At 57.2% G+C, this 22,030-nt stretch overlaps 1 protein-coding gene across 4 annotated transcripts in view; it reads left to right on the top strand.

Moving 5' to 3' along the window:
- The window catches only part of SCAPER (S-phase cyclin A associated protein in the ER), a 187,797-nt gene that overhangs the window by 163,895 nt on the left and 1,872 nt on the right, over positions 1–22,030 (top strand). For all 4 annotated transcript variants that reach the window (XM_079764048.1, XM_079764047.1, XM_079764046.1 and 1 more), the window contains exons 29-31: positions 410–559; positions 17,463–17,654; positions 19,614–19,665. In XM_079764048.1, coding sequence (XP_079620174.1) covers positions 410–559; positions 17,463–17,654; positions 19,614–19,665 — 394 coding nt within the window. The remainder of the gene's footprint in view (positions 1–409; positions 560–17,462; positions 17,655–19,613; positions 19,666–22,030) is intronic.

A 22,030-nucleotide genomic window follows, 5' to 3' on the forward strand; every position in this document is an offset into this window, starting at 1 on the left:
ATTTGTAGCCCTGTGTACAAAAAAATGTTTTCTCCAGGAAAAAAAAGTATTGGAAGTTAGCTAAATGATAGATCTACGGGCGATTTTTCATATTTTGATATTTTCCACAGACTGTTTGTACAATGAGAAAAAATAACTTCCTGAAAACGGAAGAAATCACCCTACTTTAGGTGTCCGACCCACTTGGTACAGGCCTTTGGTCTGCTATGCTCCATCTTCTGTCCCTTTTCAGGTTAAACCCTGCATTTATTATCGTCACTTGTGAGCACAGGAATCCCCGGGGGCTGCTGAGCGTTGTGCTCTAGAAGCTGCACGCGCTTCTCCCGCACCGGCCCCGCACCGTGGCCGAGCGCGCAGCCCGGCAGCCCTGGCTCCCGCTGGGGTGCTAACTGCTCCTTGCCTTTGCCAGTCCATTGTAGGGGCAGAGGGCTTGTCCCTTGCGTTCCGGCACATCGCCAGCTCCCTCCTGGGCCACTGCAGCCACGTCTCCTGTGAGAGCCTGCTCCACGAGGTCATCGTCTGCGTGGGCTACTTCACTGTCAACCACCCGGACAACCAGGTAAGAGGCCCCGGAAGTTCCTGCGGCCGCTCCCCCGCACGGAGAGTGAGGTGCTGGGTGAGAAGAGGCAGGCTCGCTGCTGGGACCCGTCTGGCCTGGGCGAGGGCCTCCAGCAGCCCCAGGGAGGTCGGGAAGTCTGACTTCTCTCCAAAGGGATTGGATCAGCACTGGATTAACAGGGCCTCTGGCAGCGCTGCACATTAACATATTTTAATAAAATATTGTAAGCCACACGGCAGCATCTGCTCTCTTACCGGATTCCGGTGCTCTCCGTAGCCTTCCTGTGGTGATGAGTAGAGAGCCTCTTTGTACTGGGCACTGCAGCCAGCAACCAGCCAGTGCTTTAGGGCACACACGGCTCCCGGCCCAGCGCTTTAGGGCACACACGGCTCCCGGCCCCGTGCTTTAGGGCACACACGGCTCCCGGCCCCGTGCTTTAGGGCACACACGGCTCCCGGCCCCGTGCTTCAGGGCACACACGGCTCCCGGCCCCGTGCTTTAGGGCACACACGGCCCCCGGCCCCGTGCTTCAGGGCACACACGGCCCCCGGCCCCGTGCTTTCGGGCACACACGGCTCCCGGCCCCGTGCTCTAAGGCACACACGGCTCCCGGCTCCGTGCTTTAGGGCACACACGGCTCCCGGCTCCGTGCTTTAGGGCACACACGGCCCCCGGCCCCGTGCTTTAGGGCACACACGGCTCCCGGCCCCGTGCTTTAGGGCACACACGGCCCCCGGCCCCGTGCTTTAGGGCACACACGGCTCCCGGCTCCGTGCTTTAGGGCACACACGGCTCCCGGCCCCGTGCTTTAGGGCACACACGGCTCCCGGCCCCGTGCTTTAGGGCACACACGGCTCCCGGCCCCGTGCTCTAGGGCACACACGGCTCCCGGCTCCGTGCTCTAGGGCACACACGGCTCCCGGCTCCGTGCTTTAGGGCACACACAGCTCCCGGCCCCGTGCTTTAGGGCACACACGGCCCCCGACCCCGTACTTTAGGGCACACACGGCTCCCGGCCCAACGCTTTAGGGCACACACGGCTCCCGGCCCCGTGCTTTAGGGCACACACGGCTCCCGGCCCCGTGCTTTAGGGCACACACGGCTCCCGGCCCCGTGCTTCAGGGCACACACGGCTCCCGGCCCCGTGCTTTAGGGCACACACGGCCCCCGGCCCCGTGCTTCAGGGCACACACGGCCCCCGGCCCCGTGCTTTCGGGCACACACGGCTCCCGGCCCCGTGCTCTAGGGCACACACGGCTCCCGGCTCCGTGCTTTAGGGCACACACGGCCCCCGGCCCCGTGCTTTAGGGCACACACGGCTCCTGGCCCCGTGCTTTAGGGCACACACGGCCCCCGGCCCCGTGCTTTAGGGCACACACGGCTCCCGGCTCCGTGCTTTAGGGCACACACGGCTCCCGGCCCCGTGCTTTAGGGCACACACGGCTCCCGGCCCCGTGCTTTAGGGCACACACGGCTCCCGGCCCCGTGCTCTAGGGCACACACGGCTCCCGGCTCCGTGCTCTAGGGCACACACGGCTCCCGGCTCCGTGCTTTAGGGCACACACAGCTCCCGGCCCCGTGCTTTAGGGCACACACGGCCCCCGACCCCGTACTTTAGGGCACACACGGCTCCCGGCCCCGTGCTTTAGGGCACACACGGCTCCTGGCCCAGAGCTTTAGGGCACACACGGCTCCTGACCCCGTGCTTTAGGACACGGCTCCCGGCCCCGTGCTTTAGGGCACACACGGCTCCCGGCCCTGGCTTCTCCCCACCCGCCCGGAGTTAGCGGCTGCCTGCCTGGTGGTGGTGGAGGGGACCTGAGGCGGGCTCCTGAGTAGTTTTGCTTTTAATTGTTTTGATTATTTGGTTTTTGAACAAGATTTCATTTGTAAATAAGATTCTGTTGCTTTAAGGAGTTGGGAGATTTGTGTTACAGATTTTGTGGAAAAATAATAAAGCACTGTATTGCACTTTATTTTTGAAACCAGGTTGTGGCATAAATAACACATCAAATAGTGATTCCTGACAACCTCATTTCTCTATCTTTTTCATCGTATAACGGAAGGTCGTACCTTTCCCCCACCCGTCACCCCTCTATGAATATATTTACATAGCTGCGGTCATGCAGTACATACACTCATGTCCTGCTTTAGACACTTAACCTGTAACAGAGCCATTCTTTACAAATACATTTTTAATGTCTGAATGGCTGTATCTTGTGTAGACAGCCCGTGGGTGACCGAGCAGTGTCCTGTGTTAGGTTGTTTACCATATGTTACCATGACACCCGCTGCACTTACAGAGGCGAGTGATGTGTGTGTGATACTATTTGCTGTGTCTAGTTCTACAGCAATAAGTTCAGTCCTACGGACCTTAAAAATAAAACTGCTAGTTATTTTATCTGCAAAAATGTGTTTAGCCCTAGCTGATTTGGCTCAGTAGGTAGAGTGTCGGCCTGCGGACTGAAGGGTCCCGTGTTCGATTCTGGTCAAGGGCACATGCCTGGGTTGCAAGCTCAATGTCCAGTAGCGGGTGTGCAGGAGGCAGCCGATCGATGATTCTCTCTCATCACTGATGTTTCTATTTCTCTCTCTCCCTTCCTCTCTGAAATCAATAAAAAATATTTTTAAAATGCATTTATTGGGAATAGCAGATAATGGCAATTCTGAATAAGCATGCAAAAGACTATATAGGTGAGTCCAGAAAACAAACGAGAACGTTACTTTATAGAGGAAAGGGAGGGGTCGGGAGGGTGCTTTGAAGAGAAGTCCATTGGAGGGGAGGGAGCGCTCATGGCGGTGATGCGGCTCATTGGCTGCGTTGCAAGGTTTCCATCGGCTGGTGTGTGGCTGGGCGCGGAGGAACCTCCTTCCGCTGGCTGCTGTGGTGGAGACACTTCCTGCTGGAACTGCAAGCTGTGTGCTTGGTGTTGGTGGAGCCGAGCCCTCCGCCTTCAGGCCCCGGCTCCATCGCGCAGGCGGTTTCTTCACGGCAGCCAAGCTGAGGGCTAGTTTCAGGCTCTGCTAAACCCACTCCGCGGTGAAGAACCACGGAACTGAGTTGTGTGGGCTTTCCGAGAGTCTTCCTGCTGATGCTGGTCACGGACCAATCCTCTCCTGGAGGTGAAGCACCTGCTCTGAGTCTCCGGCTCACCAGACGGGATGGGAAATGGGGTCGGGAGCTGGTGTTTGCAGGGGGCATGTGACAGCCGACCTAGGCCTGCGGCAAAGCTGCGAGTGAGCACGCGGGAGCAAGAACACGCAGATTAAATGAGCAATACGAGAGGACGGGGCCTGGTGCTGGTCAGGTGCATCTGTGGAGAATTGTTGAGAGTGAGCTCTCTGTGAAGAAGAAATCAGAAAGGTGGGAAAAGCCAGACATCCCGTGTCAACCCCTTGCCTCCCGGACTGACACTAACCTGGACGTCACTTCTGATTCAGGGGGAGGTCAGAGAAGTCCATTCAGCCCCAAGGCAGTGGCTGAAACAACAATCTCTGAGAAGAAAGAATAGGATAAAAATAAAGCAGAAATCAGAAATCTAAACAATAGTAACGTCAAACGCTGAGACACTGGGCCTTATGCGATGCTGTTTCTAAGCATAATCCCTGATATTTGTAGAATTCTTTCTAAATTCTTCCCATCTGCTGCTCCGGGACCCCCTCAGCCCTGAGTGTGGCTGTAAGTGCAGGAATCATCCTGCCTCGTGGACAGTGAGGAACTGGGTTCTGAGGTGAGGCCAGCCCCGAGATGACCTAAGAACCACTAAGCCCGGGACTAGATTCCAGGTCCCGCAAACCCCACCCCGTGTACGTCTCATTTCATTCCCTGTTGCTTAAGGAAGTCAGATTCCACAGCCCCATCTATAGGTCATCCCTGACGTGTACCCGGGCGGGGAGGGGACCCAGGCATTGAGATGCTGCCACGCTCGCTGCCCGGAAACTTCTGGACATCTGAGTGCCTGGCTCCGGAGCCGCAAAGGTCCTGGGAAGCTGTGAGTGCGTGCCTCCTGAGCACCAGAGGCACCACAGGCTAAGAAACAAGCCTTGAGCCGACCCCGCTCCGTCACGGCTGCGTGATCTCCGAGAAGCATCTCCCTCTGGGGCTGGAACTCTGTGGCTCAGCTAAGAGGTAGATGGTCCTGGAAATGCATAACGGTGAAGGTTGCACAATATTGTGGACCTACTTAACGCCACTGAATCGTGGCCTTAACATGGTTAGAGTAGTTTCATGTTGTATATATTTGCCACAATAGAAACAGTTTTGAAAACGTGGGTGGTGCTGGACGATCCCCCGTGAGCCAGGCCCACGCTGTGCTGTCAGCTCAGGGCTTTGCAGGGAGGACCGGCGCCCGTTCAGCTCTGAGCTGGCAGGACCGAGCCCTCAGGCCCGGGCGACTTCCGCAGACCACCTGGCGTGGAAGTGGTGCCCGCGCGGGCGGCAGTCATCTTTCCGAAGCGTCGCCGTCTCTAATGAAAACGTTGGGTCAAACCAGAAGCATCCATCCATCGTGTGGCACGTCAGGACTCCTCCTAACTTCCTTCCCATTTAATTATGGTAATGAACACAATTAGCATGTGCTGCGAGCCCTCCACCTTATTTGCATTTTATATGGGATGATTAAATGTGCCCTGATAATTGAATTAACTACGTGACAGATGACCGGACTGCCTGCATATTGCCGTGTGGGCAGTAAGCACCGTCGCCTGTTCATTTCCGTTAGTGACCGGCTTTCCATTTGGAAAGACCCCAGAGATTGCCGCGGCCAGAGCCCGAGGCTCTGATGAGAGTTGAGGGGGAGGGTCCTTGGCCCAGCGTCCCCGTCGGCGCCTGTGGAGCACCCCGTGCCGTCACGTAGCCGTCCGCCCTGCGCGTGCCGCGGGCTGCAGGCTCCTGGGGAGAGCGGCCGCGAGCTCGACAGGGAGGCGCTTGAAACGAGACCGGCCTGAGCTGTGACCCGCATGTTCCAGGTCTTGTGGGAGTTGGTGATTTAGTAAGAAAACCCCAACATTCATTGGCTGATCACCCCTAAACTCTGTCTGTGGTCCTCCCCTCCGCCGTTTCCCTGCCAACGAGAGCAGGGCTGCCCCCAGGCGTGCACCCTCGGGCTCCGGGCAGCACAGCCGTGTGTTCCCCGCGCTCAGCTCTCCGGCCCGGTTCCAGCTCCGAGCTTTCGGCGCAGCCCACGGCCTGCTCAAACATTCTTACTGTTTGTTGTTCTCAAAGGACAGGGTCCTCGGTCACACCCACCATGTACACGCCCCAGCCCGTCCCCCATGAATGGAGCCCTCTGTGGGCTCACAGGGACCCCAGGTCCTAGGCCTCTCTGCTCTCCGTGAGCGTGGGCAGCTCGCTCTGTAGCTGTCACGCTGGCACCCGGCGTTCTGTGTGTCCTCTCTCCGAGTGACACGTACACTTCCTCTTATAAAATTAACATCATGTCTAAGGATGAGCCTAGGAATTTCAACAATATAACCGTTTTGGAGTTACTCTCAGTATTACAACACAGAGAAAAATACGGTTTTTCACCCTCAAAAGTAAAATTTAATCCATTGCACAATAGATTTCCTAATTAAAAATAAGTTTTGCTTAAATATTTATGTTAAAACTTTTAGTGAGTGACCTGGCTGGTGTTAGAATGGCATTTGCCAGTTAGCAATGTTGGCTGATGGCAGTGAGTCACCCATATCACCACATCCAAATAGAAGACGCTTTTTATTTCCCTCATCTCTTTGGTGAACTTTCCAGCATGTGCTCACGTCAGGTGCCCTTTTCACTGCACAAACCACCGAGAAGTTGTCAGGAGCCGCACGCTTTACCCCGTGGCGCCGGCCCGAGCCCCTGGAGCCGACACAGCCTCGGCGGAGCCTGCGCCTCCCAGGACCAGCACTGGCCAGTGCCCTCGGGGTACCTGGTGAGAAAGGGGCGTTCTCCCCGGCTGCTGACACACCGTGTTCCCACAGACCCTCCTGCATGTGGACGGGCAGTCGCTCAGGGCCTGATGCAGTCACAGCCTGAATCCGTCTGGGCTGAAGTTTTGGCTTGATCTTTGACGTACCAAACGTCAGATGCCACAGAGGACAAGAGTGTGGCTCTGGAGTGAGCGGCTTGGAACGCCCTCTGCTGTCCAGCACTGTGACCTTGGCCAGGCTACCGAGCGCCGAGCCTCGGGCTACTCATCTGTGAAGCAGGGCCAGGCGGCCCCGACACCCAGGCGCGGGGTGGAGTCAGCGGGGCAGGCGTGGGGATGCTCGGGAGGCAGCTGCCGCCCGTTCGTGTCGCCCTGCATCGTAGCTCCACGGCACCGGCCACCTCCGGAGTCACCGCGCCCGCGATGCTCAGGGTTGTACAGGTCAGCCGTCCTCCTTCACCGGCCTCCCCGCCTCTCGGACTCCGGACACCCCAGGAAAACAGTCCCCAAAGCCCAGCATTGGAGCCGTGAGGTGGAACACCAGCCCCCTTCGTCTCAGTTGCACTGAGAAAGCGGGGAGTCCACTGAGCTGCTCCGGCAGTGCCTGTGAGTCCAAGAGCACAGAGAGGACCTGCTCCACCCAAGGGGACATGAGGCTCCATCACAGACAGCAGAGCAGCGGGAGACGCACGGGGAAGCCGCCGGCACCCCTCCCAGGGGTCCTCGGAACAGGCTCCGGTCGGGGTGCCCAGGCCTCGCGTCCTTGCCCACCGGGAAACCTCCTGGCGCGTCGGGCGTGCACAGGAAGTGAGATCAGGGGGACTGCTCTGTCGGAGGTGAGCTCCTGACCCATGCTCAATCTGGGCCGTCTCAGTCTTCACTCATGGAGGCACCTTTGTTCTTAACCCCACCCGAGGAGGGTATGCTTTCATTGATTTTAGAGAGAGAGAGAGATTTATCTGTCGCCTCCCATACGTGCCCGACTGGGGATCGAACTCACAACCCAGGTCTGTGCCCTGACCGGGAATCGAACCCGCCGCCTTCGGTGTACAGGACGATTCTCCAGCCGAGTCAGCGGCCAGGGTACAGAGGGGCCTTTTTAATCATCACTGGGATGGGAAAGGGAGCGTAAAACCCGGGTCACTGGGAGCCGATGCCGTAGGACAGCTAGTGGGGCGGCCGTCGGGGCCCTGGGTCCTGTCCCGGCCGCACAGCTGGGTGTGGTGAGTCACTCGCTCTCCGGGCTTCACCTTCCTGTCTGCACAGAGTGAGGCTGGTGCCCGGGGCCCGCAGCTCTGATGGAGGAGGAATACACCATGTGAGACGCGTGGGAGGTCACGGCCAGACCAGCCTGCGCAGACACACGTAGTCGTCTTCGTTCTCAGTACAGCAGCCACAGCCCTGCTCTTGCCACTGGCTCCTTGCTGATCCCCAAACAGCCTTGTCCTTGCCGCCTTCTCCCCGGAATGCTTTTCCCGCAGAAGCCCGCAGGTTGGGGACATGGCTGCCACCTGTCCTGCTCCCGGAGGGCCGTCCATGGTCAGTTTCTTCTTCACCTCACTCCATTCCTCTTCTCACTGTGTTACCCGCCCCTGACACTCCCTGTTGGCTCTGTCCCCCCCCTCCCAGCCGTCCCGCTAAAGGCCGGTACTGAGCAGTGCCACGCACGCAGCGTTACCGGGTAAATATTTGCTGAGTGATGATCCGACGTGAAATGACACATCACCCTGAGGCCTGATCCTGCAGGAAAGGCTGAAACGGCCCCAGGTTCTGACAGACACAGCACTTCTGTTTCACTCACCGAACCTCCTGAACGGCTTTTAGCTAAAAATGCAGGAGCCGTTTCTTCGGCACTAGAACTTCCTTATCTTCGAATCTATTCTGAAAGGAACTCCTGAGTTTTGTTTTGCGGGAGCCAGTAGTTCTGAGAACCACAGGCAACGTCTGTGCAGCGTTTGGCAAATCCTGTTGTGAGAGAACAGTGCACGAGGAGCGCGGTTCACCCCCGCCCTGCCTCGCGGGGGGGCCCAAAGATTGGAAGCCCCAGGGCTCCTGTCGGGGTCCCCGGGCCACGCCTTGGCGAGCAGGACACGGTGCCCGGGGCTCCCCAGATGCTGTCGGGAAGGCAGTGAGGGGGTCCCCACTCAGCACCGGGCCCAGAAGTAGGAGGAGGGGAGACCTCACACCCGAGGAATTCCCTCCGCACGGAGCCCCGGGGTGCTGAGACTGTGAGGGAACGCGGGGGACGCCAGGCATGAACCACGGGACCTGTCATGGTCCTAATTGGAACCTTATCCTCCTGCACTCAGAGCAGAGATGAAAGCGGGGAAATCCGAGAGACCATTTATTTCACTTGAGAAAGCAGTAAACGGAACTACAAAGAGATGTGACCGCTATTATATTCCTGAGATTAAATAAAATTGTCACAGACTAGTGCTGGGAAGCCGGTAAGTGCTCCGGGGAGTGATCCAGGCTCCCGCCCGCTGCTGGGAGGGCCAGGAAGGCCCGCCAGGCGCTGCGGGGTGACCCTCGCTCACCCCAGGGGCTCCATGGGAGGAGGTCGGGCACCAGCTCACCAAAGCCCCTGGGAATCTGGCGCGTTCAGGCATTGTTAGGTCTGCTCCTCCTCCACCCACTCCTGCCCCCACATGTCCTGTCATAGCGTTCATAATCCTTCCGGTAGCGTGTGTGTGTGTGTGTGTGTGTGTGTGTGTGTGTGTCCGCTTTACCTGAGAACATGGAATAGAGGATGAGAACAGCTGCTGGTGAAGAATTCGGGGGCATTTTGTGCGATGCTTTCACCACATGTAAATGTAACACCTGTACAGGTAGAGGCTCACAGGTGCTCATGGCTGATGGGACGTATTTCTTGACACATGATCTAGGCCAGTGGTCGGCAAACTCATTAGTCAGCAGAGCCAAATATCAACAGTACGATTGAAATTTCTTTTGAGAGCCAAATGTTTTAAACTTAAACTTCTTCTAACGCCACTTCTTCAACATAGACCCGCCCAGGCCGGGGTATTTTGTGGAAGAGCCACACTCCAGGGGCCAGAGAGCCGCATGTGGCTCGCGAGCCGCAGTTTGCCGACCACGGGGCTAGGCTTTCTGTGACCAGCCTCCCCCCCCCCCTCCCCAGCCCACCCTGTTGGATGGGACACAGAGAGTGCCAACAAACAGAAACCCCAAAGAAAGCAGTCCCTCAGAGGGTGGTGATCGGCGAGTCTGCCGTGGCCGAGGCCTGTGCTCCGAGGCTTTCCTCAAACACGAGTCGCCATGGGAACGGGGCTGGTGTCCAGTCCTGACGAACTACGGAGCCTGACGTTCGCACCGGCAAGTGCTGGGATCGCCCCGCCCAGCCTGGCGCTGCACCCTGTGTGGGAAGGGAGTTGGGAGCGTGCTTCCGTTCAATGGCCACTCTCCTCGCGGACAGAAGAGGGTGGGGGGGGCGGGCCTGCCCAGGGGCCACCTCTGCCTCCCGTGCTGTCCCCGCTCCCAGCCCGTCCCCAAAGGAAGCCGAGAGCCGCAAGGCTGGCCGTCCGCCCAGGTGCCGGGGCCCCCGGGACAGCCACTCCCCCTCGTCTCCCTGGGCTCCAGAGCCTGAGAGGCCAAGCCCCTGCTTCCGGCCGGCTGCTGTGCTCCCTCCCTGGGCTGTGCCCAGCCCGCCAGGATCTCTGCCGGGAACGCGGAGGGACCTGTCTGCAGTGCCAGCCACAGGGACCCTGTTGCTCTGCTGAGCCGGGTTATGTAAATGGACAGGCTTTCCAGACTTCTCTCCTGCGGTTATAAATGAAGCCGTTTCTGCACGCTCCCTGCTCTGCCCCCAGGGCATCCGATTAGGGAAGCTGTGTGTGTGTGTGTGTGTGTGTATGTGTGTGCGCGTGCATGCATGTGTCGTGATTCCTGGAGGTCACTGGCTGCCAGGCCCGGCCGGCTTCAGGTGCGACGGGACTCGTCAGGAGCCATGCGCCGGCCGGGCCACCCTCGCTGGGGCTTTGCAGCAGGACCTGTTCTGCGGAAGGAATGCAGCGTGACGTGGTCCCTGCTCTGCTACACAAACACGCTTTGTTCCGTGACCTGCGGACCCTCTCGCTGTCTCTCCGGGAACTCGGTGTCTAGACACCTGCTTTTACTCCTCGGTGGAGGACATCTCGTCTCTGACAAGAAAAGGGAAAAACAAAACAGAATTCTTGGGCATAAAGACTGCCTTGCGAGGTTTAGCTGTCTGTGCACATTCTGTCTGACCTCGCCCCCCCCCGCCACCCTGACCCCCAGACTGTGTGGCCTGAGATTTGAGAGGCCGGCTCGCAGGGCCGGCCGGGAGGAGCTGCCCTGCTCTCGGGGACCGCAGTGCAGGAGCCTGGGGTTCGGTGGGGTGCTGGCGAGGTACCCAGCCAGCCAGCTGTTCTTGCAAATGCAAAGGTGGCCGTCGCAGCACCGGATGGCAGGTTTGGGAACCTGAGCTCGGTCCTCATCCCTTCCCTCCCCACAGGCATGAGCACCTGCTCTTTGCAGGAACGGCGACGGGCACCATGCGAGGTACTAGGGTCCAGCGGGGAATTACCAAGGCATGGCCGTCCCCGTGGAGCTGACAGCGAGCGACTGGGAAACGGACTCCCTTTTCCAGCCTTGTTTCTGACGTGAGAATCGAATCGGCAGACAGCTGGAGGTTGCAGAACCGCCTGCGAGGAGCGGAGACGGGCTTTGTGGGGAGACTGGGTCCTCCTCGAGGGCAGGGACGGCTCTCACTCGTCACCACCGTTCCAGGTGCCTCGTCCCCCTTGGCCGGAGCAGAGTCGGTAAACATGTGATGAATGGAGGGTTTGTCTGCTCGCTCACTTCCCGGCTCCTGGCAGCACTCCAGGCCGTCGCCGTTGCAGGAGAGGCACCTCTGGGCGAGGAGAGGCGGCGTTTCCGCGGGTAACAGGCTGGAACTCCCAGGCCTGCGGTCCCAGGAAGCGAGAGCACGTGGCCGCTTTCAGACGTGCGATCCGCACCCTCTCCCAGGCCTGCTGCACCTCCAGACCAGACCCACGGCCACTCAGCACGTCACCTCCACTTCCCTTCTTCTTCCTTCAGTGTACCTGGCGGGGGGAAAGCGCTCGGTCACACCACAGACCAGCAGCGTCGGTGTGTTGTAGTGACGGTGTTTGTTTCAGAGATGTCAGCCAGATCGCAGACACTCAAACCCCAGGCGGCCCGGACGGAGCTCACTGCAGGCGCGTGCCCAGCAGCTCCCTCCTGAGCGTCGGCCCTGTCCCCTCCGTTCCTCTCGTTCAGTTCTTACGTCTGATCGTTTGAGACCAGGCCAGGAGCCGGCCACTGGATGCCTAGCCCAGCCGAGCATGGGCTTTGAGGAGGCCTTCGAGCTGGTGGATCTGTGTCCGCCGGTCGGCCGGCGTCTGTCTGGATGGCGGTGTGTCTTCCTCATCTCCATCTGGATGGGCAAGACTGCAAGAAGCTGGCTGGCGGCCCGGCACAGCAGGGGACGAGCTCAGGCGCTGCGACAGAGAGCCAGCCCTGTGCCAGGGAGGGGCGCCTCGCGTCTGAGGGGCCTGCAGGGGCCTGCGGGTGAGCGAGAAGCCAGCACTCAGCGTCCCGGGCTGCAGGGGACCTGGGACAGTCTTTGAAGTCTCTGAGCGTCATCTTCTTTGTGATGAAAGAGGAGGGTCACCCTCCCCTGACGGCCCACCACAGAGAGTGCGCAGAGAGTGAGGCCGCGGGGCAGGGCCATGCACACACGGCCGAGTGCTGAGTGCCCGGACGGCTCTGCCCTGCGGGTGAGGGGTCCTGCCTGCAGTGTCCTGGAGACGGCCTCCACAGAGAGACCAGCGCCCACCGCACCACCCAGGGGGCGGCTCTCCCCCAGAACTCCCCGCAAACCCGGCCGGGGAGCCCTGCGGCCGTGCCCGCCCAGAGGATCCCACGTGCAGCCCATCCTGCAGGGTCTCCGCCCCTTCCCTGCAGAAACGGGGGCCCGGCTGGGTGAACAGCACACACTGTCCTCCTGTCTGCGGCTGGAAGTCAGGCCGGGGGCCCAGGAGGGCCTCCTCCAGGTTGGCCTCACAGCGCCGTGGCAGAGAGGCCTGGGAGCCTCGGGGTCTCCTCACGAGGAGCTGGTCCCAGCCGCGAGGGCCCCGACGCCCTCCCCCTGGACACGCCGTGTGCCACGGGCTGGCTGTGCGGGCCAAGGCGGCGGGACGGGGAGGCAGACCATCAGGCGCACGAGGAGCTGCGGTTTGACCCCCGGTGACAGGGACGAGCCTCACCGTCCAGCAGAGCAGCACAGGCCGGGAGGAAGGATGCGGCCGCTCCGTCCGGGACCGGGACGTGTGGCGGCTGCCGCCTGGCTCTGGGCTGGAAGGAGCGGCGTCTCTGGCGCTGCTGCCGGGAAGACTTCCTGGGCTTCACGGGAAGCTCCTGCCGGAGGACTCGGACCACGGCCGTCCGTGAGCTCTGCCCTCTGCCCGTTCCCCCGGCGCCTGAGCACAGCGGCCTCGAGCACCGCCGAGCCTCGGCACTGGGTCTCTTGGGTGGTGCTCAGGCCGGGACTCCTCAGAGCTGTCAGAACGCACGTCCTGCCCCACCAGGTCCGGGCTGGCACCCGCCGTGGGCAGAGCTCCGTCCTGCGGGCGGGAGGTCCCGTGGGCAGAGCTCCGTCCTGCGGGCGTGTGGCAGCAGGTGCCACCAGAGAGGACGCGACAGCAGTGCCCGTCGCTGCACTGGCTTCTACGTTCTGGTCACAGACGCCCTCCTTTGCGCCTCATCTAAGCCCTGAAGCCTGCCGCCCCCCCCCCCCCCCCCCCCCGCTTATAGAAAGGACCCCCCAGAGCCAGGGCCGCCTCACTGTCCCCGGAGCCTGCGGGCGGGGTTGGTTGTGGCCGCCGAGGGGCGCCTGGCAGCTGTGTGAGGGCGGCCTCTCGGTGAGACGTCCCTCTGGCCGGTGGAGGAGGAATCACAGCTGCGCCCCCCTCCCCGCTCCATGTTGAACATGAACCCCCGAGACCGCACTCGGAGAGAGGCCTTTAGGAGGTGACTGAGGGCCAGGGAGGCCATAGCGGTGGGTCCTGATGTGGCAGGACCGGTGGCCTCGGAGAGAGGCCTGTCTGCCCACGCGCACTCCGCACTCGCGAGGAAAGGCCAGACGGGTCGGTCTGCACCCAGGAGGAGGCTCTCCCGGAACCGACCCTGCGGCCCCTCGACCTCAGACTCCCAGGCTCCGGAGCTGCGGGAAGCGAGTTTCTGTGGCGGCAGCCTGAGCTGTGAGGCCCAGGGCACCCGGCTCCTCTCCCAGAATCCCGCCCCTGCAGTTCCCGGGCGCAGGTTGGACGCCGCTGAGGCAGGTCCGCGTTCCCTGCGTGAAGGGCAGCCCTCCGGCTCTCCTGGGCCTCGTCCTTGCCTCTCGGATGCCTCAGGCCCCTGTGATTCTTGTCATTCGTCTCCTGAGAGCGAAAGCATGGCCTCTGTCCCCACAGACGTGACCCGAGACTCAGTCAGTGTCTGCTGACCTCACCTGGCCTCGGTGCACCCCGTACCTGCGCCTGGTGGGAGGCACACAGATCGGAGGCAGAGGCCGGGGGGCCAGGGGTCAGCAGGTGAAAGAACCAGCGTGCTTGTCTGCTCCACATTCCATCCTCTTTCCTTTCCTTTACCCACATTCCTCGAACGCCGTGTTCGTGTCCCCCGGCCTCTCTCCCCAGGCCGCGCACACTGCCCGCCTGCAGCCTCCCTGTCCTCGAACCCCTGCTTCCAGAGAGAAGAGGGAGGGGGGTCCCCGTGATACTAACAGAAGTGGTGAGGACCAGGGCCTTGGGCAAAAGACCCCCTTCTTCCGTGGGTGTACCGACCGCGGAAGGACCAGGACGGCTAGGGCATGAAGCTGTCGTGTTCAGTCAGGTAGTTCCTGCTCGTCGCCCCAAATTCAGGACACGGCATCCTTCTCAGTGAGGGGGTCTGTTTCGGGGTCCGGCACCCCTGGTCCTGTTTGCTCTCTATTTGGGCACCAACAGGTATGTTCACCTTGTGAAAACCGGTGTTCCCTTAAGGCAGCGGTTCTCAGCCTTCCTGCTGCCGCGGCCCTTTAATACAGTGCCTCCTGTTGTCGCCACCCACAGGGTGAGAGCCGCTAGCAGGGTCGCCTAAGACCATCGGAAAACACAGATGTTTACATTACGATTCATCACAGTAGCAACATTACAGTTAGGAAGGAGCAACGAAAATAACTTTATGGTTGGGGGTCACCACCACATGAGGAGCTGTGTTAAAGGGTCGCGGCATTAGGAAGGTTGGGAACCACTGACGTAAGGGGTGTGTGTGCATCGATGATTTCCAACCTTTTCCATCTCATGGCGCACAGCACTGACTGCTAAAGTTCTGCAGCACACCAAAAGATACATTAAATTTTGCCAATTTGGAAAAAAAAAGTATAATTTTGATTCATTCGCACCGGATGTCTCTTGTCCTTTTTTTTTTTTTTTTAATCTCAGGGGAAGAGGTCGGTGCCCCTCACTGACGTCCGGTGTCGCGTGTTGTGCAGCGCTGTGGCACACCCGCTGAAAACCGTGTATACATCATTAAAAAGTTACTTCTGAAGGAATTCCCCCCTTCAAACCGGCCATGGGGCAACCTGCCCAGGATCACACGACTAGGGAAGCGGCCGACTTGGACAGACCGTTCTTGGTCCCTGTCTGCCGTCCAGCCCCTCCCGGCCGCGTGCGACACGGAGCTGCTCTGAGAGAAGCCCTCGCGGTGGGTGTTGGCCTGCGTGCCCTGCGGGAGGGCAGTGGCCTGGCCAGGCCCAGGGGAGCGCCCACCTTGGTCAACAAAGGCGACAGGCCAGCCGTCACTGATTCGGTGCCAGCCCCGTCCGGATGCAGAGAGAGAGAGCAGCGTCTTGTAAACTAGCTTCCCCGACGGTGTACATTCCTCTCCCTCAGCAGCACGTCCACGCCGCCGGTGCCTCTGCTGCCGTTTCCTGCCTTGGGAACGCCTCGGCAGTCCCAGGGATGTGACCCCCTGTGGCCGGGGAGAGGGACTAGACAGCATGAAACGGAGCCCCTCGCCCCGCAGCCTGTCCGAAGCCTCGCGGGCAGCTCTCTCCTGGTGCCCAAATTCCTGAGCGTCCGGGCCGGGCATTGACACCCGGTCTCGGTTCCCACCCGATGGAGCGCTCAGCCCGATCCCGCAGCGGCTCAGCTTGCTCATGCCACAGCCCCCCTGCCTCCCCCGCGGGGGTCCTGCCGGAGTCTCCGTGCTGCAGGTCAGCCCCTCCCCGGCCTCCACACCCTGTCTGCCCGCAACGTGTGACACGTGGCTCGAAGCCCACAGCCAAGCCGGGTGCGGCTCCCACCACCCTCGTGCACCCCAGCCTGTACCCAGGTGGTCTCCTAGGTGGCCCTGTGGGTGGAACTCCGCACCCCAAGGTAACTGCCTACACCCGTTAGTGTCTGCACCGTCGAGAGGCTTAGAAGTCGTGGCCGCTGGCAGGTCGTGGCACGGCCCTGTGCGACCTCTGTCAACGCCTTTCCGCCCAGGCGGCGGCCCCGAGGGCTCTGCCCACCTCAGCGAGGGCCAGGGGTCGAGGGGGAGGGCTCCCGCCGGGCACTCCTGTCTGTCTCGTTTACCAAGAACCCGGCGTCGTCGTCTTTGTCACTGTGCCTGTGCCAGCCAGGCTGGCGGGGGGTGTCTTCCGACAGCATTTCAGCAGGGAGCCCCTTCCACAGAAAACGCTAAGGGGGGGACTGCTCATAACGGGGTCGTCTTGAGCTCTCAGGTGGGGACCATTTGGCTGGGCCACAGCGTGTACCCAATGATGACAGTTAAGATGTGAGCGAATGCTTTATCAGTACAGCGGACGGTAGGACACACGTTTCCCGGCCGGTGTCGGGAACGGCAGCACACAGCCGTGTGCCGAATGGTCAGGCCGCGCGTCCTTAACATTCCTGCTGGATCTGTAGGCATTAACCAGCCCTATCAGCATTCTCTGGAGGTTTTTGATGTCGTTTCAGCTATTGAACTGAAATATGTGAACTATTACTTTGTTGACTTTCTTCTTAAACCAGACTGCATTATCATCTGAGCGCGTGTTCTTAAAGCATTGTTGGGAGCGCTTTGAAAACTTGTAAATCCCTGTAATTTATGTTCCTCCTGCCTCTGCCCTGGCGTTCCTTCCCTCTGGTTTTAATCTGCATGCAGTCCTGTCTGGGTGTGTACCTGTAGGATTGTGTTTTTCCAAGTACAATTGACAGTCCTGACCTTGGATTTTAGTGTCCCTACCTTCTATGAGATCTGTCCAGTCAAGGTTACTTGAAACAGATCTGACTTTGACATCTCTGATTCTATCCTGGGGGCCCCGGAGTAAATGAGGAGGGCTCCCCACACGCCCATTAATTGCATTGCCTGGTCCCGGGCATGTGCATTGCCCACCTCACCGCCAGGGCCGCGTTCTCTAAACAGTTCTCCTCCTAGTCCCCGCGGCCCTGATGGAAACAGATAAGGAGGACGGGTGGGAGGAGGGATCTTTGCCGCCTGGGCCGAAGCTGCTCGTTCCCCTTCACTCCCCTGTCTGCACACGGAATGGATTTACCCGTGTTCATGTGTGAGCCGGTCAGGGACTGCAGTGGGCGGGGCTGCCAGAGGCTTGTCTGCCTGGGGAGGGAGCTGGGTGCAGGTTTAAGGGAAAGGGCTGCCCTGCTTCTGGGGGGCGGGGGGGGGGGGGCTGGTGCGTGGTTACCGCTGCGGGTCCTGGTCCACGTCACAGGCCTGCACGGCCGCTGGGCCTGCATCACGATTCTAGTAACATCAGTGGCCGCAGAACTTCTGGAATCTTTCCCTGAGTCAGGAGGTGAGCTGCCTGTCTGCTCCTTCCCAGCACCCCTAAGTTAAGGTCAGGTCCCACTCCCGCCGCGGGTCCTCGTGGTTCCTCCCGGCACTTGCCCACGGAGGGGGCAGGCCCGGCGGCGGCTGGCCGCTGACCGGCTGCTCCCCTGTCCCAGGTCATCGTGCAGTCCGGCCGCCACCCCACGGTGCTGCAGAAGCTGTGCCAGCTGCCCTTCCAGTACTTCAGCGACCCGCGGCTGGTCCGGGTGCTGTTCCCGTCGCTCATCGCCGCGTGCTTCAACAACGGCCACAACAAGGTCATCCTGGAGCAGGAGATGAGCTGCGTCCTGCTGGCCTCCTTCCTTCAGGTACCGCCCTGCTGTCGGGGAGGGCAGGGACATCCACACCGCCCTTGAGGGAGTTCGCACGCTTCTGTGCTCGGGAATTGTTCACAAAAGGTCGGGGTGGCAAAACGGGGGGTGAGGGTTGTGTAGTTTCTACCGAGGATTTCAAGGAAAGGGCATTTTCCTCGTGCGGAAACGGTAAGGCCGCACCAAGGAGATGGTTTCAGAGGACGGCCAGGCTTCGTTAAGGCTTTAACGGTTCCAGTCACTTGACACTTAGTCTGGCTGTAGGGACAGGTAATGATTGCTGAGGAGAGATCAGTGAGAACTTCAGTGTATTGGAAATGTTTAAATAAATACTATCCATATATACACACTTGTGTGTATGAAAACCTGTTGTATTGCCTTTAGAAAAACCTACACCTTTTAACCACGGCCTCCTGTGTTTCTGACTGAGTTAGTCTGTATCAGTGTGTAGCTAACTAAGCAAAACCAAGGTGGCTATTCTTTAATACGCGTTAATAGCGAACCTGTGGTTTTTTCTGTCGTTGTAGATCATTATTTCCTGAAAACATTCCATGTTATTTCAAATACAACACAACTGGGTCAGTTACGTTTAGAAACCTTTTATTTTCAGCTTAGTTGTTTTGTTTGGGCCTGGGTTTCAGTTTCTGAAAAAGTTTTCAAAGCTATTCAAATCGGCAGGTCAGGTACGAATTTTCATCAAGTGTCTTACAGCTAAATCAGAGTCTTAATCAAGTCTTCTGTAACCATGATAGCAAAAGTTAGGGCTCTGCATATATTCTTCGAACCTTGGGGTTGAATGCAGTAGGAATTCCATTTAAGACCGTGATCTTAAACGCAGATGGCTCCTTCTTCCATTCGGTGCTCGTGGTCCCTCCAGGTTACACCCTGCTCCAGGCACTGGCATCACAGCACAGAATGAAACATAAACACCTTCCCCCTCAGACTTTCTATTGCGGGGGGAGTCGAACAGAAAACAGACAGCTTGCCCGCTGGTGTTAGTGCTGAGCAGGAAAGTAAGGCAGCGGAGGGGTAGGGGCTGCCAGGGACGTGGGGTGCAGAGTGTTGGGCCCGAACAGAGGGCCCTCAACCAAGACAGTGATAGTTCAGCAAAGAGCAGATTTTGTATGTCCCAACTTCATCCATCCCATTTTCAACTGCGTGGGAAACAATTTGTAAAAATACAAATGATATCAGAATCTAAAGTAGTAAATATAAATATATTACTTGTTTTCATCTGATAGTCATCTCAAACTAGTTCTAAATCTACTCTGCTGTATTACATTCAACACACATTCAAATAAGTGAATATAAATTTAACACATTTCACTTATATTTTAACACAAATTCTGTAAATGCTACACAAATATCTTAGAATGCTTATTTGAGATAAAATGGTGGGCTTAAATCAAGTAATTTTTTCCTATAAATGTGCTGAAGGGAACTAATACATATTAGATTTCAGCTTATAAAATGGTTCTGCAAGGTCCCTGTGTTTTAGATTAATAATAATTACTAGAAAGTGATATTAAAGGCAGGAGCTGGTAGTTTCTGAAATTCTGTATGTTCTACATTTTCCATGTGAAAGTAAAATTAGCAGACTTTAAAATTTAGCTGAATACCTAAGAGCTTTAATAGTTGTGTTTTAAAAACGTTAATAATCTGTTGAAGACAGTAACTGTGACTGAAGTGTTCAGTTGGTTGGATATGAAGTAAGATTGCGTGTCCGTGGTAGCAGCAGCCCGGCCTGTGCTGGTCGAGCAGAAGCTGAGAGGCATCACTGTTTGGTTAAAACGACGAGAACCTGCAGGGCCTGGCATCCGTTTCTTCAGCTTTTATATTTGGGCTCCCAAATACTCGGGCAAAAATCGTTGTCTCTGAATTCAGCAGCTGTAAAGCCGCGCTCAGTGAGGCTCTCTGCTTGTGGTTTTGGTGTAAAACGCTTTCTCATCTTCACAGGACTTTGCACAGAGTCACGGTCAAGCAGAGAACCAGTCTTCCCAGCCCAAAGGTATGTCTCTTAAGATTAACGGTCATGTTTGTCAGCTGAACGGACACGTTTCTTACTTCATCTTTGGAACCCTTGGAGAAATTGTTTCTTACTTTGCCTAAAATATTTGAGATTCAGATACCAAGTGTATTTCAGTCAATAAAAAAAAAAAAGTTTTGTAATCAGCATGAATGTATCAGAATATACAGAGCCCTGGCCAGTGCGGCTCAGTTGATCGGAGCATCATCCCGAATGCCAGAAGGTGGCTGGGTCAGTCCTGTCAGGGCACATGCCCAGGATGCAGGTTTGATCCCCAGTGGGAGCACATGCAGGGAGCAGCCAATCAGTGTTTCTCTCTCACATCAATGTTTCTCTCTCTCCCCCTCTTTTTTCCAATCTAAAACTCAAAAAATTATAATAATAATAATAAATAACAACCAAAAAAAAGAATATAGAGAAATCTATGGAACTAAAAGAAATATCTTTGTGAAATGTATACTCACCTCATGCAAGATATAATAAATGATGAATAATGACTAAATTTACTTAGTAATACAGGAGACAATCAGATCATTAATATTGGCCCATGTTACTCACGTAAATACTGAAATCACATAGGTTTGTCCCCTGTACATGTTCAGAATAAAATTATTAGTGATAGTAACCCATATTGGCCCTAAATTCAAGTACTTGAATTTCTCTAATTGCAGTAAGAGACGTACAGTTGTTCTCCATGGAGAAAAGGCCATCAGATTACAAGGGTTTCTCCCTGTAGTTTCCTGCTGAGGTGTTTCCTGAGATCACGCCGGAGACGTGGAGTTTGAAAAGTCATCTTTACTTTGTAAAACGTTTTGCTACGTAGACAGTAACTGAGGCGTGCACGTCGCTCTGTGACTGTCGAGGCAGCGTCTCTGATTGAGACCCTAATGCCCCCATTAGTGTGACAGTCAGGACCCCCTGGGGCACCCACCGAGTAGTCCTCACTGGGGGGCAGACGGCAGTGGGGGGCATCTTGGATTGTTACACACACACACACACACACACACACACACACACACACACAGTGGGCGAGTGCTGAAAAGTACAAAGATGAAACTATAAGCTTGTAACAGTATCATGAAAAATGTCACGTTCAGTGACTCGGGTGCTCTGATGAGTAGACAGCAGGCGGTGCCCCTTTTAGAGTTAAAGTCAGCATCGCAGCCGGTACCATTTGTCCAAGGCCGAGGTGCAAGTTCAGTTCTGCCCGATGGTCACGGCCTGCAGGGAGAAGAGCCATGGAGGCTCCTTGGGGAGGTCAGCATCGTTTGTCACTGTTTCTCTCCAGAGAACTTTGAAGTTTTTGAAGATGTGAAAAACACCCACGGAAATCTGGTGCCCGCCCTTGTACCTGGACAGCGTTTCTCTGCCCATGAGAAGTGCGGGCGCTCTCCCCCCTCCCGACTGATGAGTCACCATTGGTGTCTGGCCCGCAGAGTCCCCGGAGCTGCCTCTGTCTGCCGCCGGGAGGGCGGGCTGAGGCCTGTGTCCACCTTCTTTCTTCCCCGACGTCTTCCGGACCCCCACGCTCCCCCCTCAGTGCGTTCAGTCCGTCACTCCGCTTGGTGGCACACGCCGGGCTGTCCCTGTGAGACCTGCTCCCGTCGGGGAGCTCGCTGGTGTCCCCATAAACATGGCAGGCCATCTGGTTGGTCGCCCATGTGCACCCCAAGTGTCAGCCCCCCCCCCCCCCCACAGAGGAAGGTCCGGTGCTGGGTGCTCGCTGCTCCCCGCTGTCAGGGAAGCCCCTACGCCCCTGCGGTTACATGGGTGACCGTCACGCCAAGTTGTATGTAAACTGAAAGTGTGTCTCCAACCAAATCAACGGTTTTAGAAAATATGTCGATTACATACATATTTACCTGTTCAAGTCTAATTTAACCCTTTGCACTCGCTTGCTTTTTTCTCGATTCCTTTATTCTACTCGGGATTTAATTTTTTTAAATACCCCAGATTTTACAAAGCACGGCAGTAGAATAAAAAACTGGAGTTTCTTTTCATACAAACTTATTTATTTGGATTTTTTTATATTTCAAATTATTGATACATTCAAAGAGTAATTTTAATCTCTATAATTTTTCATGGTGTGATGTTTTTTGAAACATTCACCCACAGGAAGACCTGGTTTACATTCACATGTTTCGCAAATACAAATCGTCTCTCTTCTTCCTCCTTTGATTTTTCTGTTAGAACAAACACAATCTTTGTGTTTTTTGTTAGGGTGAGGTGTGATTATATGGAGCTTTCCCTCTAAACGTTGCTCTAAGTTAGTGGATAATAATCTACCCCTGGAAGTTAGTGTACCATCTCTGAATTCTCCAACAAGATCATGTACTAGTTTCCTAAT

Source organism: Cnephaeus nilssonii, assembly GCF_951640355.1.
Source record: "Cnephaeus nilssonii genome assembly, chromosome: 24".
NCBI lineage: Eukaryota > Metazoa > Chordata > Mammalia > Chiroptera > Vespertilionidae > Cnephaeus > Cnephaeus nilssonii.